Genomic DNA, 15,147 nt, shown 5'->3' on the forward strand with positions numbered 1-15,147 from the left:
ATTTAATTATCTCTTGCTAAGATGACAGTCAATCATCTGCAAGAGCTAGGCATTTCACTTTATTAATACTTTTATTATTTTTTTATTCTGTTTTCTTTTATTACAGGTTTTGCAACGAACGGCAGAAACATCAGAAACTTGCCCTGTATATCCAGAAAGAACAACAACCTCAGTGGCGTATGCATGTTCGCCATAGACTGTCTAAAAGCCAACGGTACTCACTTGGGTACCTGCATAGACAGATTTTATTTTGGTTCCTGTTGTCACATCGAACCAGTGAAAGATTTAGGAAATAACATAGAATCTAACGTCATTTTGGATAGTCGAGAACCACCAGAGAGGATCCATAATACTACGCTTGCTTTAATGGGAAATACCAGCAGTACTAGTAGTAGTACTAGTAGTGTGATTACTGTAAGTAAATAATGTTATACTTATCAAGATAAGTAAAAAATTGGCGCCGGGGCTTTTATTAGCCGCCCATATTAAAATATGTTAATATCTCGAAAACTTCAGCACATTTGATTTTGATGTTATTACAAATTTGTTACAAATATTATTCTAATCTTAATTTGAAAACCGCGTTCATAGCTACTGTAATTTTGGAGTTACGATTTTTTAGAATTTTAACCCCACCCATACCCCTTACCAACCTCCCACCACTACCAAAAACTAATGGTCAGATTTTCGGGTCTGAATTGAAATGAAGTCGAACTGTTGTTGGGAGTATGGGAAATACTCTGTCCCTCTACAACAGAGGTATGATGGGTTATGGACTGTGTGATGACTCAAGGAAGGGGACCACAATAGATCTTTAAGGTCGTGATTAACCCCCCCTCTTACTCATTCATTTAAAGTCGACATTTTGAATCAAGGTGGTTTTGGGTATTTTTGACATGAAAAATTCATTTCATCACCTATATATTTTTTAACTTTTTTGAAGAGTAATAACTCTTTTTTTGTCCATACCTGTATAAATTAACATTTTCTGTCATTTTTACGTAAAAATATATCTTGGTAAAGTCGCTATGGGCAGCCGTTTTCGAGATACTTGGAATAAAAATAGTCAATACATATCATTATTGACAAAAAAATAAACTTGACTTGGTTTTTGGCTGGAAATGATAAATTTAGGAACTCTTTTATGTTTTTCAGTGTCATGAATTTATCTAGAAAAAAATACGATAATTCTGTTGAACCTTTACAACTTGGCATATTTCAAATTCATCGGACCACTCTGTATAATAAATAACTATTATTTTATAGGAAGTAGGATCAAGTATATCTTGGACAGAGAAACAAACATCAAGTACAAGTCATCCCAGCTCTGTGTCACTTCCTTTAAGCTCAACAGTTAAACCTTTTGCCGAAAAAGTACCTGTAACCACTAGCACATCAACAGAAATAACTACAGTACCTCAGAAACTTCAAACGTTCCAAATTGTTGGTAGTTCTTCCATAGAAACCACTACGTTCAGAACTACATCACAGTCAACAACTAGGAAACCGAATATAACCACTGTAGCACCTATAAAAACAACTTCCAAATTTAAGCCATCACAGAAACCATATAAACCAACTGCTGCAACGACTAATAAACCTTTTAAACCGGTTTCTACAACTAAGGGAACAAGCAAACCTATAAAACCAGCTTTAAGTAGTACTAAACGACCGTATAGTACAACAAGAAGGACAACTACAACTAAGAAAGTTTATACGAGTACGAAAAAGCCGACTACTAAAAAGCCTTCAAGTGTAAAACCAACGAAAGTATATACTAAACTCCTATATACAAACTACATGTAAAGTATTTTTTATTTATAACATTCTTTTTTGACATTACTGACTTTTTAAAATGTTGAAAGTCGCTTTTACTTCCTTTTACTTGTTATGTAATATAGGTATTATTGGTAAGATTTTATTTTAGCCAAACCTGTTAGTACAACAAAGAGACCCTTACAAACAACAACCACAAAATCAACAACTTCAATATCTAGCTCTACAGAGAAAATTACAGAGTTAACTACAAAACCATCAAGTACAACTCAAAAATTAGTTACTACTCAACCTTCTTCAACCACTTTGTCTACTTCAACAAGCAGTCAGAAACCTTTATTATCAACTGAAAGTACTGAATCAACAGATATTACTAGTATAAAAACTCTTACTAGTTTTGAGGTAATACAATATAAATCCCCTTTCTAATGAGGTTATTGAGAGCTCTGGATTGTTAACTATCGTTAATACCACGTCTTCAAAACCTACAGATTACAGTACTACAGGAATTAGTACAACTTCTATTTCTTCGGGTAAAATAAAAGTATGTTTAATAGTTTAAAAATGGTATGTATTATCTAATTCTAGAATCAAGCAGTACTACTGCAAGTTCCAGTACTGCTTCAAGCACGTCTACTACAGTATATTCAAGTACTACAATAACATCACCAAGTTCAACTACATCACAGCCTCCAGGACTAGTAACATGGACTTTAGAGGATGTTAAAAGCACCTACAACCTAGCACCAGTAAACGAAACCTTTTTGATAGGAAATGTGACTAATGGTACTTCATCAGGTACTTTGTACATGTCAAAAACACTATATAAAGCTGATATTTTACAGAATGGATTCCCATAACCACGACTGATAGTTGGGTACTGCTTCCCAGTGTTACTACTACGTCAGATCAACAGAAAAACGAATCTACCTCTAGTACTAGCTCAATAGAACCTGTGTCTACATCAGAATCAACATCTAGTCCAGGTTTAGTAGAAGTACCAGTTCCAACAACCATCAAGGAACCTATATCGCCAACCACAGAAGAGTATGTCGTGTCTTTGACAACAACAGCTGCTCCAAATGTCACTGATATAGTAAATGTCAGTGGTACTGAGAGTTCAACGTCAACGAGTACTGGTATCATGACGTCTACTACAGAAGAAGTTACGAAAAAGCCAGTGAATATGAGCGATTTTACAGATGGTAAGTCTGCTGAAAAAATTTTCGTATTTCTTTTTATGTTTTCCGTTGGTAATGTGAATATAATTATCCAGTATGATAGAGAAGGATGGTAAGATAATAATATAAGAGGATTATTAATAAAAGAAAAGTTTTTTTTTTTTATATTCCAAATTAAATTTTAAAGCAGGGTCGGATTTGAGGAATTTTTAATATCTCAGCATAATCATATAGGCAGATGGTAGTGTTATCTACAGGGTTGTTCACACATACGACACGAATTATTTAGCTAGAAAACGATGAGATTTTTACAAATTATGAGTTTTAAGGTTCGATGAAGGACTATTAGGGGTACAATTTAAAAATAATTTTACAGAATACAGAGTGTCCCAAATAAGTAAAAAATATCAAGTTGTATTTTTTTAAATGAACACCTTGTTATACATTTTAGTTTCTACGATTAAAATAAGACAATTTGATTAAGATTTATTATACTTAAACCTTACCGTTTTTGAAATATTTTCAATTTTATTGAAATTGCAGTAAAAATTTTAAAATATTTCTCCAAGAGGTATCAAGTTTTTTAATACTAAATATTTACTGATTTGTTACTGATCGGTGTGTGTTGCAACTAATAAAAATAATACTACCTTATACAGAGTGTCTAAAAATTTATTTTAAATAATTATTAGCTTCAAGCAGCAACATTTTAGTATGGAACACCTGTATATTTTACGAAATGAATTAGATGCGCAATTTAATTGTCTATCAAATTATATACCATTTTTTCCTATTTCTTTAAGTTTCCGTAGAAAATGCATTTTCTTGTAATTTAGAACTTTGTTATCAATATACCCATGGACTATTGACTTAGATTATTTTTAAGATGTATAAATTTTTTAAAGAGTACAGATACTAATATTGTTGATATAATTCGTTTATTTCATTAAAAAATAAAAAAAAAAACTGTTTAAATATTTGTTAAAGAGGACAATTAATATGATTCCAAGTATTCAAACTACATTAACAGCTGTTTGCGATGATTAATAATAATTGCTTCAAATACTAAAAAACTGAATTTTTATGGGCATTAGACAGTGTGATAAAAAGTAACACCTTAAAAATGATATTTTATTTTTTAATAAATGCTTATTTATAACAGAGACTTTGAATTTGATAACTTATTATTATGTGATTTCTGACTTAAATCCACATTTATTTATAATAATTTATTAACAAACACAATTAAGTATGTAATTAATTAGTATATGGGCGGAAATAATGCTGTTATATTTAATTAATGGTATACTCTTTTATAAAGATTTAAATAAATACATGGTATTTTGGATATTTTTTTAGTTTTTAATTAAAAAACACAATTTCTTGATAATGTGGCAACATAGGTAGTAGATTAAATTTTTAAGAAAGAAACCCCTAAATCTGGTGGTTCTCAAAATTTTTTTTTTTGAATTTAGAATTTCGAGAAATAAAATAACTCAGATATATTGGACTTATTTGAAAAACTACAAAGAAAATACGTTTCTTTTATCGAGATTCTCAACCAGAAAAATATTTGCACTTAAAAAAAAAAAAACCCTGTATAATTACTAGATAATTTATTTATTTATTTATTTGCTACTAGCTGAAATGTAACAACACTGAATTCGTCCCTGTTCGCGATCCAGTTCTTCGAACTTTTTCAAGGTAAATTACGTCCTACACGATCGAAATAAAATACTATAAGAAGAAGCGGCTGAGAACAAGCAACAGCAACTACATACACTAGAGAAGGAAAACAAATAACCAGAAAAAAAAAAAACAGTGTTTTTTTTTTAAAATTCCTTATTTTGTTGCTGTAAACAGCTTTAAGGATATTTCGTTTCTCAAAAAATCGATAGTTTAAAGCTACAATAGACAACCTAACCTAACTTTTAACTTTTTTTATAAATTATATAAGGTAGGAATGTCATTTTTGGCCTTTTATTATCATCTGTCAAGAGAAAATTTGGTTAGAAATCAAAAGTTTGTTTTATAAGCTAGATATTAGACTTTTTCTATATGGATACAACTGATTGCTGCAGGCAGTTGCTAGAATATTCTGTTAATTATAATTTAATTATCAATATTTTATCGTAAAAATCGAGATCGATAATTTCCTAAAAAAATATCGATATCGATAATTTTCAATTCAAAAGTTATATTGATATAGATAATTTTATAAAAAAATATCGATACCGATATTTTTAGAGAAATAAAAAAAGAAAAAATATCAAAAGTTCATAATTTGGTTTTACGTCAATGTACCAAATTTCCGAAAATATTTAGTTTTCTTTTTTACCAGGCTTTTTTTCGGACATCGATATCAATATGTTTACTTACAGTAAAATATTTACAAATATCGATAATTCTGTAAAAAATATATCGATATCAATATATTTTGTTGAAAAATGTCAAAGAAAAAATTTGTTCATAATTTGATTTTACGTCAGTGTATCAAATTTCCGAAAAATATCTAGTTTTCTGATTTACCTGGCCGTTTTTCCGAGACCGATATCAGTATGTTTAAAGTAAAATTATCGATATCAAAAATTCTGCAAAAATAAATATATATAATATTATATCATCTGAATACCTATACAGGGTGTCTCAGAAATAAGTGCAAGTATTTTAACTGGTAGTATAGTTCAACCCCAGAAACACGCCTATGGGTTTTTTTTCGCGCATTTCATTTTGAAAATTCGATTTATTTTTATTTTTTTTTAGTTAAAAAACGTAATTTCTTGATAATATGGCAACATAGGTATTAGACCAAATATACAAGAAAGAAAATCCAGAAAAGATCCGGTGGTTCTCAAAATTTTAGCAAAAAATCATTTTTATTGGAAATTTTCAAAGTAAAATAACTCCGTTATTTTGGACTAATTTGATAAACGATAAAGGGAAAATATGTTTCTTTTATCGAGATCTACCACTCCTTAAAATACTTGCACTTATATCTGGGACACCCTGTATATTATTTACAAAAATCAAATTTTGGATAAATCAAAGAGAAAAGAAAAATTTATTAATTTCTGTTTTACCCGGCTGTTTTCCAGACATCGATATCAATATATGCTTACCGTAAAAATATCGAATACGATAATTTTCTAAAAAATATCGATATCGATAATTTCAAGAAAATATCGATATCGATATTTTCGAAAAAAAAATCAATGTGAATAATTAAAAAAAATATATCGATATCGATATTCCGTAAAAATATCGATAAAACTAATTTTCCTAAAAAATGTCGATATTGATAATATTAAAAATAATATCGATATCGATATTTCAAAATATCGATATTGCCGGACATTCCTATATTTTCATATTACGAGCCGTAAAAAACCGTAAACCGGACAATCGAACGTACGTTGTACGCTTCCAGCTCTTGTTCTTTGGAAGCTCATCGGGCGCTATTCAACAACACAATTAAGCTTTTTTCTGGCCGTGTAAACTTCGTTAGCGGACCGTGTACTCGACGCTTATGGCTTGCGTGAGTGCGATTGTGTGAGTGCGCGTGTATTTTGTGTGCAAATGTGCGCGTCGGCTTTTAAAATCCCATGGGAATTTAATGTCGTTTGTATGTAGATATACGTTCGTCATTATATACCGGGTGAAATGAGTATAAACACTTTTAATGCGATTTTTTTTACGAATATTGCCATATTGAAAGCGGGACGCCTAATAATCAAAACTATATAAATAATCTTCTACATTTATACTTTTAACTTATAATAACTTAATAACTTTTTTACTTATTTTTGTCAGAATATGATGCCGAAGTTTCCGGAATAAAGTTCAGACCACCCTGTATATACTGTATGATCAAAAAAAACGGCGTCAGCGATGGCTTTGAAATGAGGATCGTTGTCATTTTATATGTTAAATTATATGGGGAATGTCACTGATCGTCATTTCCAAGCCGTTTTTTTTTCGATCATACAGTATATGAAAAATTAAATATGTGAGACCTTTGTAGATCTAGAAATGCCGTGAACCATGTGAAAATTCTACTTTTATGGATATATTATCATGCCTTTTTTGCATGAGCGAAAATATATTATTAAGAGGAAATAATATACCTACTGTGTGCTTTTATTTGAATACAATAGTGGAGGAAATGGTTCTCTTATCATACGTATAATTAATTACATTAATAAGTTCAATTATTACATCTTCCGTGTAATAATTAAAAACAATATTTCAGTTTGAACTCATAATAATTGAAATTATGTCAAACATGTAAATGAAAAAGCAAAAATATTGTTCTTATTTTTAGAAAATTCTACACTATAGTTTACCTTTTCCGCCATTTTTATTGATATGTATATAAGGTGTTTCTAAAATAAGGGCAACTATTTTAATGGATGATCTGGATAGAAGAAACATATTTTCTGTTTATCATCATTTAAAATAAATTGACAATAACCGAGTTATCTAATTAATTGAAAATTTAAGAGATAATGCTGACATTTTGAGAACCACCGGTATCAATCGGCTGGCTTTCAGCTAAATGTCACTGACAAAAATTAAATTAATTTTCCTAATTTTTCCTGCATTGCCACTTGAGGGATTTGATTCTGTGGATGAGATCTATTTCCTGGCTCTTTTGTCGTATCCACTCTATTCTTTTACGGTGTTGCTTGGTTATTCCCAGCACATTTCCTTTCATTGAGCGTTGTGCCACCTGCAGTTGCCTTATGATGTCCCAGTTTGTTATACATTAGTTTAGTTTATAGAATATCTTTTCTGTCTACCAGTTCGTTGTACATTAGTTTAGTTTTTGCTAAATTCACTTTGAGGCCTACTTTATTGCTGGCTGTATTTAGTTCGTTAATTTGTGTTTGTAGTTCTTGAGGACTATTGACTATTAGGACTGTGTCATCAGCAAATCTTAGATGGTTAAGATATTCTCTTGATATTCCCGGTATATTGGCGTGTTTCTGAGGTCGTAAATGCCAGTTAAAAATACTTGCACTTATACAATAATAGACCCCCGTATATTATTTGAATTACGTGCTTGCAGGAAACTACAAATAGAATTTTAAAAATAAAGCAGCTTTAAATTAGGAAAAATAGTCTAATTAAATGTTTAATTTATTCCTTGTTCCCTGACTCCAACTCTGTTGTATTAAAAATTATTACCTTCAACATTTTTTTCAAATTAAACCTGTTTTAAATTACATAACAGTTTTATAAAAAAAATAGCCATTAAAGACCAATTTACTTCTTTATGTTATGTTATAAACAGTCCTAGTAATTAAATGTTGTCTATTTGATACCTTAGACCTTAGATGTTCATGGCGAACCGGTGAATGAACCGCTGATGGGACACCCGGTATAGCTTCACCACCCCTAGTAATTATTGTAACACATTGTAAAACTAAATAACGTTATCACCTACTACTAAATATAAGCATTTTGGATTAAATGTTTATTCAAGAACTTACCATTCTTCTCACAGTTATTATACTCCATACATTCTCCATAAAAGTAAGAGATTTAAAAAACGTTTCAATTACGACAGTATGCGGTAGGAGAATGTGGCCAGAGGCCAGGATAGTCGGAGGAGAAAAGTCCAGCTTTGGAAAATGGCCTTGGCAGATATCCCTCAGACAATGGAGAACCTCCACGTACCTACACAAGTGCGGTGCAGCTTTGCTGAACGAGAATTGGGCTATAACAGCTGCCCATTGCGTTGACAAGTAAGTACAAAACATTTTTCTTTATACTTGTTAATGTTTCTTGGATTCAAATAATCTTGTTCTAGATAAAATTAAATTTTTAATGATCTAAACAATAGAGTTATTTTTTATATTATCTATCAGTGTCAAAGTTTAACTTTTATTGTTGTGAACATTCTACAAAATAATTATTATTGATCTTTTAGCTATTAGAACCTAGATGAGACATTATTTTTAAAATATAGTGGATTCCATGTTACCCCTATCTATTTCACATTACCCGAATTTACTGATAACATTTTACTTTAACATTTTTCTGAGTTTATTTATTCCAATCCATTTAAACTATTTCTCTTCCACAGCGTACCTCCAAGTGACCTTCTACTTCGACTGGGAGAACACGATCTCTCCACCGAAGGAGAACCCTACCTTCATGAAGAAAGAAGAGTCCAGATAGTAGCCTCTCATCCAAACTTCGACCCTAGGACGTTCGAGTACGACTTGGCATTGCTCAGGTTCTACGAACCAGTTCAGTTTCAACCTAACATCATTCCAATCTGTGTTCCTACCGAAGACGAGAACTTTGTTGGAAGAACTGCTTATGTAACTGGATGGGGAAGATTGTATGAAGGTATGTTTCATTTAACACATGCATGTGCAGGTTCCCGGTGGCATAGCGGTACAGCTCTAAAGGTTATGGGTTCGAATACTGCAACCGGCAGTCCACCAGCCAACTGTTTTGAGTAAAATAAAAATAGTTTTAGTAGGTACCTATTTTTGTACTGCTTTTGTCCTTTTCTTCCTGTTGTTAAGGAGCCTTGCTGTCCCAAATAGCAATTGTCGCTTGCGATCCAGAGCTCTAAATAACGTACGAAATGCTGTCGGCGTCCCAATTAGAAAAAATGACGCTTCATTGCAACCAACTCTTCATGAATGAATGTCTTGCTCTATTTTATAAGCTCAGTAATTGTAGGGATTATAAATAAATAAATAAATAAATAAATGCCTTTATTGTCAAAAATTTTTTCAATTTGTAGACAAAGGTAAACTAACAAACAAAGTAAAAAAAACAAGGTACACAAACAAACAAACAAAAGATAATACAAAACATTATACAAATAATATTGTCAGTCTTATTGTTAAAATAAACATTTATAAATGTTTATAATGTCAAAGAACAAAAAAATAAAAATAATATTCAAAAATATTTAGCTAGTTAATAGTAAAATATCAATGACCTCTAAATAAATTCATTTCGATGTCATTAGTAAATATAGCAATAGCACACATTAGACCAGTGTTTACAAGATCAAATTCGATTTTCAAAATATAATTCATTTACGGCGTAGAAAGCCTTGTCTAGTAAATAAGAGTTCAATGCTTTGCGAAATGAAGAAAATGATGTTATGGATTTGATTTCAGATGGCAGGTGATTGTGCATTTTTTCGAGTTGTATAATATTGAACTTTTAACTAGCTCTGAGCGTGGGGTAGGTAGATAAAGATCTTGCTCCGCGTTCCTGGGTGGATAAGTGTGAGATGGCCTTTCTTGAGAAGCTGATACATGCTTACGTATTAGGCAAACGGATTCAAATATAAATAAGGAAGGAAGAGTCAATATTTTAATTTTTTAAAAAGTCCCGGCAATGAGTTCTGCTGTTTAGTTCCAGTGAACATCGAACAGTTCTCTTCTGGAGCCTGAAAATGCGGTCAAATTGAGTTGCACAACACGTACCCCAGAATGGAAGGGCATATCTGAGATGCGACTCAAAAAGTGCATAATAAACAGTTCTAGCCACTGACAAGTTAAGCTCCTTAGAAACAGACCTTAATGCAAAACAGGCAGAACTCAATTTTTTCGACAAAGCTTCGATATGTATGTCCCATTTCAGAGAATCGTCCACAACAAGCCCCAAGAACTTTACAGATTTGACGACGTCAGTGGTGGTGTTGTTAAGTACAAAAGGCTGCAACGAGTTTTTATACGACAAAGCTTTAGTTTTAGAAATGTTGAGATTCAGGAGGTTCGAATCGCATCAAGATTTAATGGTGATTAAGTCATTTGATATAATCCTATGAAGTGCCGTGATGTCCTTGTTGCTCCAAGTGAAGCTAGTGTCGTCCGCAAAAAGACATATTTTGCCACTGATGTTTATGTTAGCAATGTCGTTAATAAAAAGAAGAAACAAAATAGGGGCTAGTACTGAGCCTTGTGGTACTCCACATTCTATTGGCTTTCTAGAAGACAACGTGGTATCCACCCTCACAAGTTGACTTCTGTTGCTCAGATACGACTTAAACCATTCGAGAGATGATCCCCTGAACCCATAGTGCTGCAGTTTATTAATTAAGATCTTATGATTTACACAATCGAACGCCTTAGAAAAATCACAGAAAATTGTTGCTGTAGAATGATAGTTGTTTAGGCTGGAGTAAACTTTATTAAGGAGGGAAAACATAGCGTCATTTGTGGACTTGTTGATTATATTAAATAATTATTATTCGTCGTATTAGTCGGTGATACATCTCACCAAAACGTTGTATAAATTTCAAATATAAAGCCAATATTAGTTAGTACTATCTTTTAGTAAAGATATTATACCGGGTGCGTCTCAAAAGTGGCTCGCCCCTATAACTTTTTTATTTTTTCAGATAAAACAACGAGATTTGGTATATTAGAATATGAAATAAATTGGGATTTATTGACATGTTCATTTGTTTTCTGTCACTTCCGGTTTCACCGGAAATGACTAAAACTTTTGAATTTTAAATGGCACCCTCGGTATTTTTTTACTTTATTCGATAGAAAATGACACTCTGAATAGAATGACATATCATATATGTCAACTTTTGACATTTTTGCATATGGTTTATGTGAAATTGTAACATGCGGAAATTATTCGTTAAAAAATGCTTTTTCAAAATATGCTAATGAGCCACCCTCGTTCCATTTGAAAAAATTGAGATATGGTTAAAAATACGATTTGGGCATCTTTTAAACGGCCAGGATAAGACACTAAAAACATTAGACGATCAAAATCTATTTTTCCAAGGCTCCTTGATTAAAATTTAGAGTTTTTAACACAGTCATGGCACTCTAGATTGAAATTTAAAATACAATTTATTTTTGAGTGAATATATCAAAAGTTGACATTTGATATGTCATTCGATTCAGAGTGTCATTTTCAATCGAATAATGTAAAAAAATACCAAGGGTGCCATTTATAAATCAAAAGTTGTAGTCATTTACGGTGAAACAGGAAGTGACCGAAAACAATTGAATATGTCAATCAATCCCAATTTATGTCATATACTATCATACCAAGTCTCATTTTTTTATCTGAAAAAATAAAAAAGTTATAGGAGGTGAGCCACTTTTGAGAGGCAACCGGTATTTCATAATATTATATTATCACATTATATCTACCCCTTTCAAATAAAATTAATTTTTTCAAATTCTCAACTAATAATTGTATTTTCTCATACAGATGGACCTCTACCGAGCGTTCTGCAAGAAGTGTCCGTACCAGTGATCAACAATTCAGTCTGCGAAACAATGTACCGATCTGCAGGGTACATTGAGCACATCCCCAACATATTTATATGCGCAGGATGGAGAAAAGGTGGTTTTGACTCATGCGAGGGTGATTCAGGAGGACCAATGGTCATACAAAGAGAGGACAAAAGGTTTGGACATGTCTGCCAAATTGAATTCGCTGAGCTGCTTAACTATTTTAAACCTTTTCTGGAATTTGCAATAATCTGACTATAAATTTAAGCTCTGACACAATATCCTTCCTGATTTAGTACCTCTAAACAAAACCGATAGATTAAATAATAAATAACATAGAATAATGCTCGAAAAAGCACAACAGATCCGCGAGATTTCAAATCGATTTCAAATATGTCAATTGAAACGTCACACAAAACTGTCAAAGATGGAATCATGATGTCAATCCCGCCTCTAATGCATGAATATAATATACACCTTACGATCGAAAAAAAACGGCGTCAAAGACGGCTGGGTAATGATAATCAAATATAATTTTGACGAGGTCAATCTCTAGATGTCGTTTACTTTGACAAGTTTTATGTCAATTTTTAGTAGACCGTCTAGAGATTAACCCCGCCAAAAGTATCATCGACTGTCATTCCCCTGCCGTCTTTGACGGCGTTCCTTTTCAATCGTATGGTATAAATAATATTAGACATCTTTCATAGTCTTTTATTTAAAGGAACAGGAACGAATTAATATATTTGACAATGGTATTTTTTAAAAACCATTATCGCCATGACTACGGTGATGAGTGTTAGGCAGTTTTTTTTTTTCATTCGTCGTCATTTTAGCGCCAAAATACAGGGTGTTTCAAAACAAATGCGAAAAACTTCAGGGGGTGATTCCTTGTTCAAAATAAAGGGTAGTTTGCTTCATAAACGTTGGGTCAAAAGTCAACCATTAGGGAGATATTGCGGTACAAAGATGGCGGAAAAATAATGTTTTTATTTTTTACCTTGAAAACGAACAGAGATAGACAAATAAAATTTTATGGAAGCATTACTGTTATGAAAACACACTTTCAGGTAATTTTTTCACTTTTTTAAAATGAGTGGAAGGGGTTGAAATAAACTACCCCTATCAATCTTGTTAACGAAATTTAAAGAAAAATCTTATCAAACACATGCAAAAAAATTAGTTTGGATAGTTTAGTTTGTTTAGAAACTTTTTTATCTCTTGTATTTTTTTGATAAAACTCACCGATTTGAAATTAAAAAATAAAATGTAAAGCATGTCAGGACAAAAAACATTTTCTGATAAAGAATCTAGTGGGCTGCTGTAATTTTTTTACGAAAAAATCTAGTCGGCCGCTGTTACTTTTTAGGATATTCCTAATATTATTTTATTTGACATTACTCTACTGCAATACGATATTATCTAGATGATTATTATTATCGTTATTATCACTAGATTCTTAATCTAAAAATGTTTTTTGTCCTGACATGTAATGATTTACATTTTATTTTTTAATTTCGAATCGGTGAGTTTTATCAAAAAAACACAAGAGGTAAAAAAGTTTCTAAACAAACTAAACTGTCCAAATTAAAGAATTTGCATGTGTTTGATAAGATTTTTCTTTAAATTTCGTTAACAAGAATGATAGGGGTAGTTTATTTCAACCCCTTCCACTCATTTTAAAAAAGTAAAAAAATTACCTGAAAGTGTGTTTTCATAACAGTAATGCTTCCATAAAATTCATTAGTCTATCTCTTTTCGTTTTCAAGATAAAAAATAAAAACATTATATTTCCGCCATCTTTGTACCGCGATATCTTCCTAATGGTTGACTTTTGACCCAACGTTTATAAAGCAAACTACCCTTTATTTTGAACAAGGAATCACCCCCTAAAGTTTTTCGCATTCGTTTTGAAACACCCTGTATAGATAATCTATTTTTATGATCATTATTTTCTATTAGTAAAATCTCTTTAAATATATATATTTTTTTAAATCTTTATGGTAATTTTTTTTTAATATGTTTTTATATTTTATTTATATTTAATATTTTCTTTAATTTTATTTTGTTTTATTTTTAGGTTTCTTTTAGCCGGCATCATATCTTGGGGTATAGGCTGTGCAGAACCGAACCAACCGGGAGTCTACACTAGGATCAGCGAGTTTAGAGTGTGGATCAATAAAATTCTACAGTTCTAGAACCAAACGAAAAAAAAACAACGAACCAAACGACAAATACAAAGCGCGAGTGTTTTTATAAACATTAAAAAACGTACTTTTTGTGATAAAACAAGATTTTCTCAAAGAAAAAAAATGACATTTAATAAGTGAACTAAGTATCGAATTATTGTACAGTATTTTTCTACGACTTAGAGTTAAGAAACAAACAAAAAAACAGAAATTTTGATATTATATTTATTTATTTTAATATTATGCACAAAATACCTTTTATCACCTAATATTTATTAAATATATAGTAGATATATTTTTTTCTTTATTTAACAGCATTAAGAAGAAAATAGCTCATTTTTCTTGCTCCATATCACATTTTATATTCCCATAGTATATTAAGTAAAAAAAAATACAAATAACTTTAATATATAGACTGAAGAATATATATGTTATTCAAAAAAAGTTTTAAATATATGTTTTTTACGTTAATTGTACATAGTAAATTATTGGTGCCTGTAACTACAGTTTTTTATGTAGAAAAACCAACAATAAAACATTATTTATAGTATCTACGGATTTTTATTTAATATAATTTTCTTTTTATAACACACAGTGCCATCTATGTACAAACTAATCGCACTAATAATTCAATGAATAAGAATTTAAACAACCTTAAGGTACTTTGAGTTTACGGTCTAGTTGTTTAGATGGCAGCACGATCAGTTTACTGTAAATTTATGAGAAACAATCTTCGAGTCCTTCACCATTTGTCATGAATATCAT

The 15,147-nt window shown here is 31.1% G+C and overlaps 2 protein-coding genes across 2 annotated transcripts; both read left to right on the top strand.

Moving 5' to 3' along the window:
- Window positions 1–21: 21 nt before the first annotated feature.
- On the top strand, window positions 22–1,779 carry LOC115884816 (salivary glue protein Sgs-3-like; the record flags this gene model as incomplete). The annotated part of the gene is made up of 3 exons (XM_030903516.1): window positions 22–49; window positions 107–414; window positions 1,267–1,779. Coding segments are annotated over exons 1-3 (849 nt in total), but the record flags the coding sequence as incomplete, so codon positions are not given.
- Window positions 1,780–2,521: 742 nt separating this feature from the next.
- On the top strand, window positions 2,522–14,901 carry LOC115884908 (serine proteinase stubble-like). The gene is made up of 6 exons (XM_030903630.1): window positions 2,522–2,562; window positions 2,622–2,981; window positions 8,527–8,704; window positions 9,046–9,314; window positions 12,171–12,369; window positions 14,274–14,901. The coding sequence occupies exons 2-6, from the start codon at window positions 2,921–2,923 to the stop codon at window positions 14,389–14,391; spliced, it is 825 nt and encodes a 274-aa protein (XP_030759490.1). The 5' UTR covers window positions 2,522–2,562; window positions 2,622–2,920; the 3' UTR covers window positions 14,392–14,901.
- Window positions 14,902–15,147: the final 246 nt, after the last annotated feature.

The sequence above is a fragment of the Sitophilus oryzae genome, unplaced genomic scaffold (assembly GCF_002938485.1).
Source record: "Sitophilus oryzae breed Bouriz unplaced genomic scaffold, Soryzae_2.0 scaffold_358_pilon_pilon, whole genome shotgun sequence".
Lineage (NCBI taxonomy): Eukaryota > Metazoa > Arthropoda > Insecta > Coleoptera > Curculionidae > Sitophilus > Sitophilus oryzae.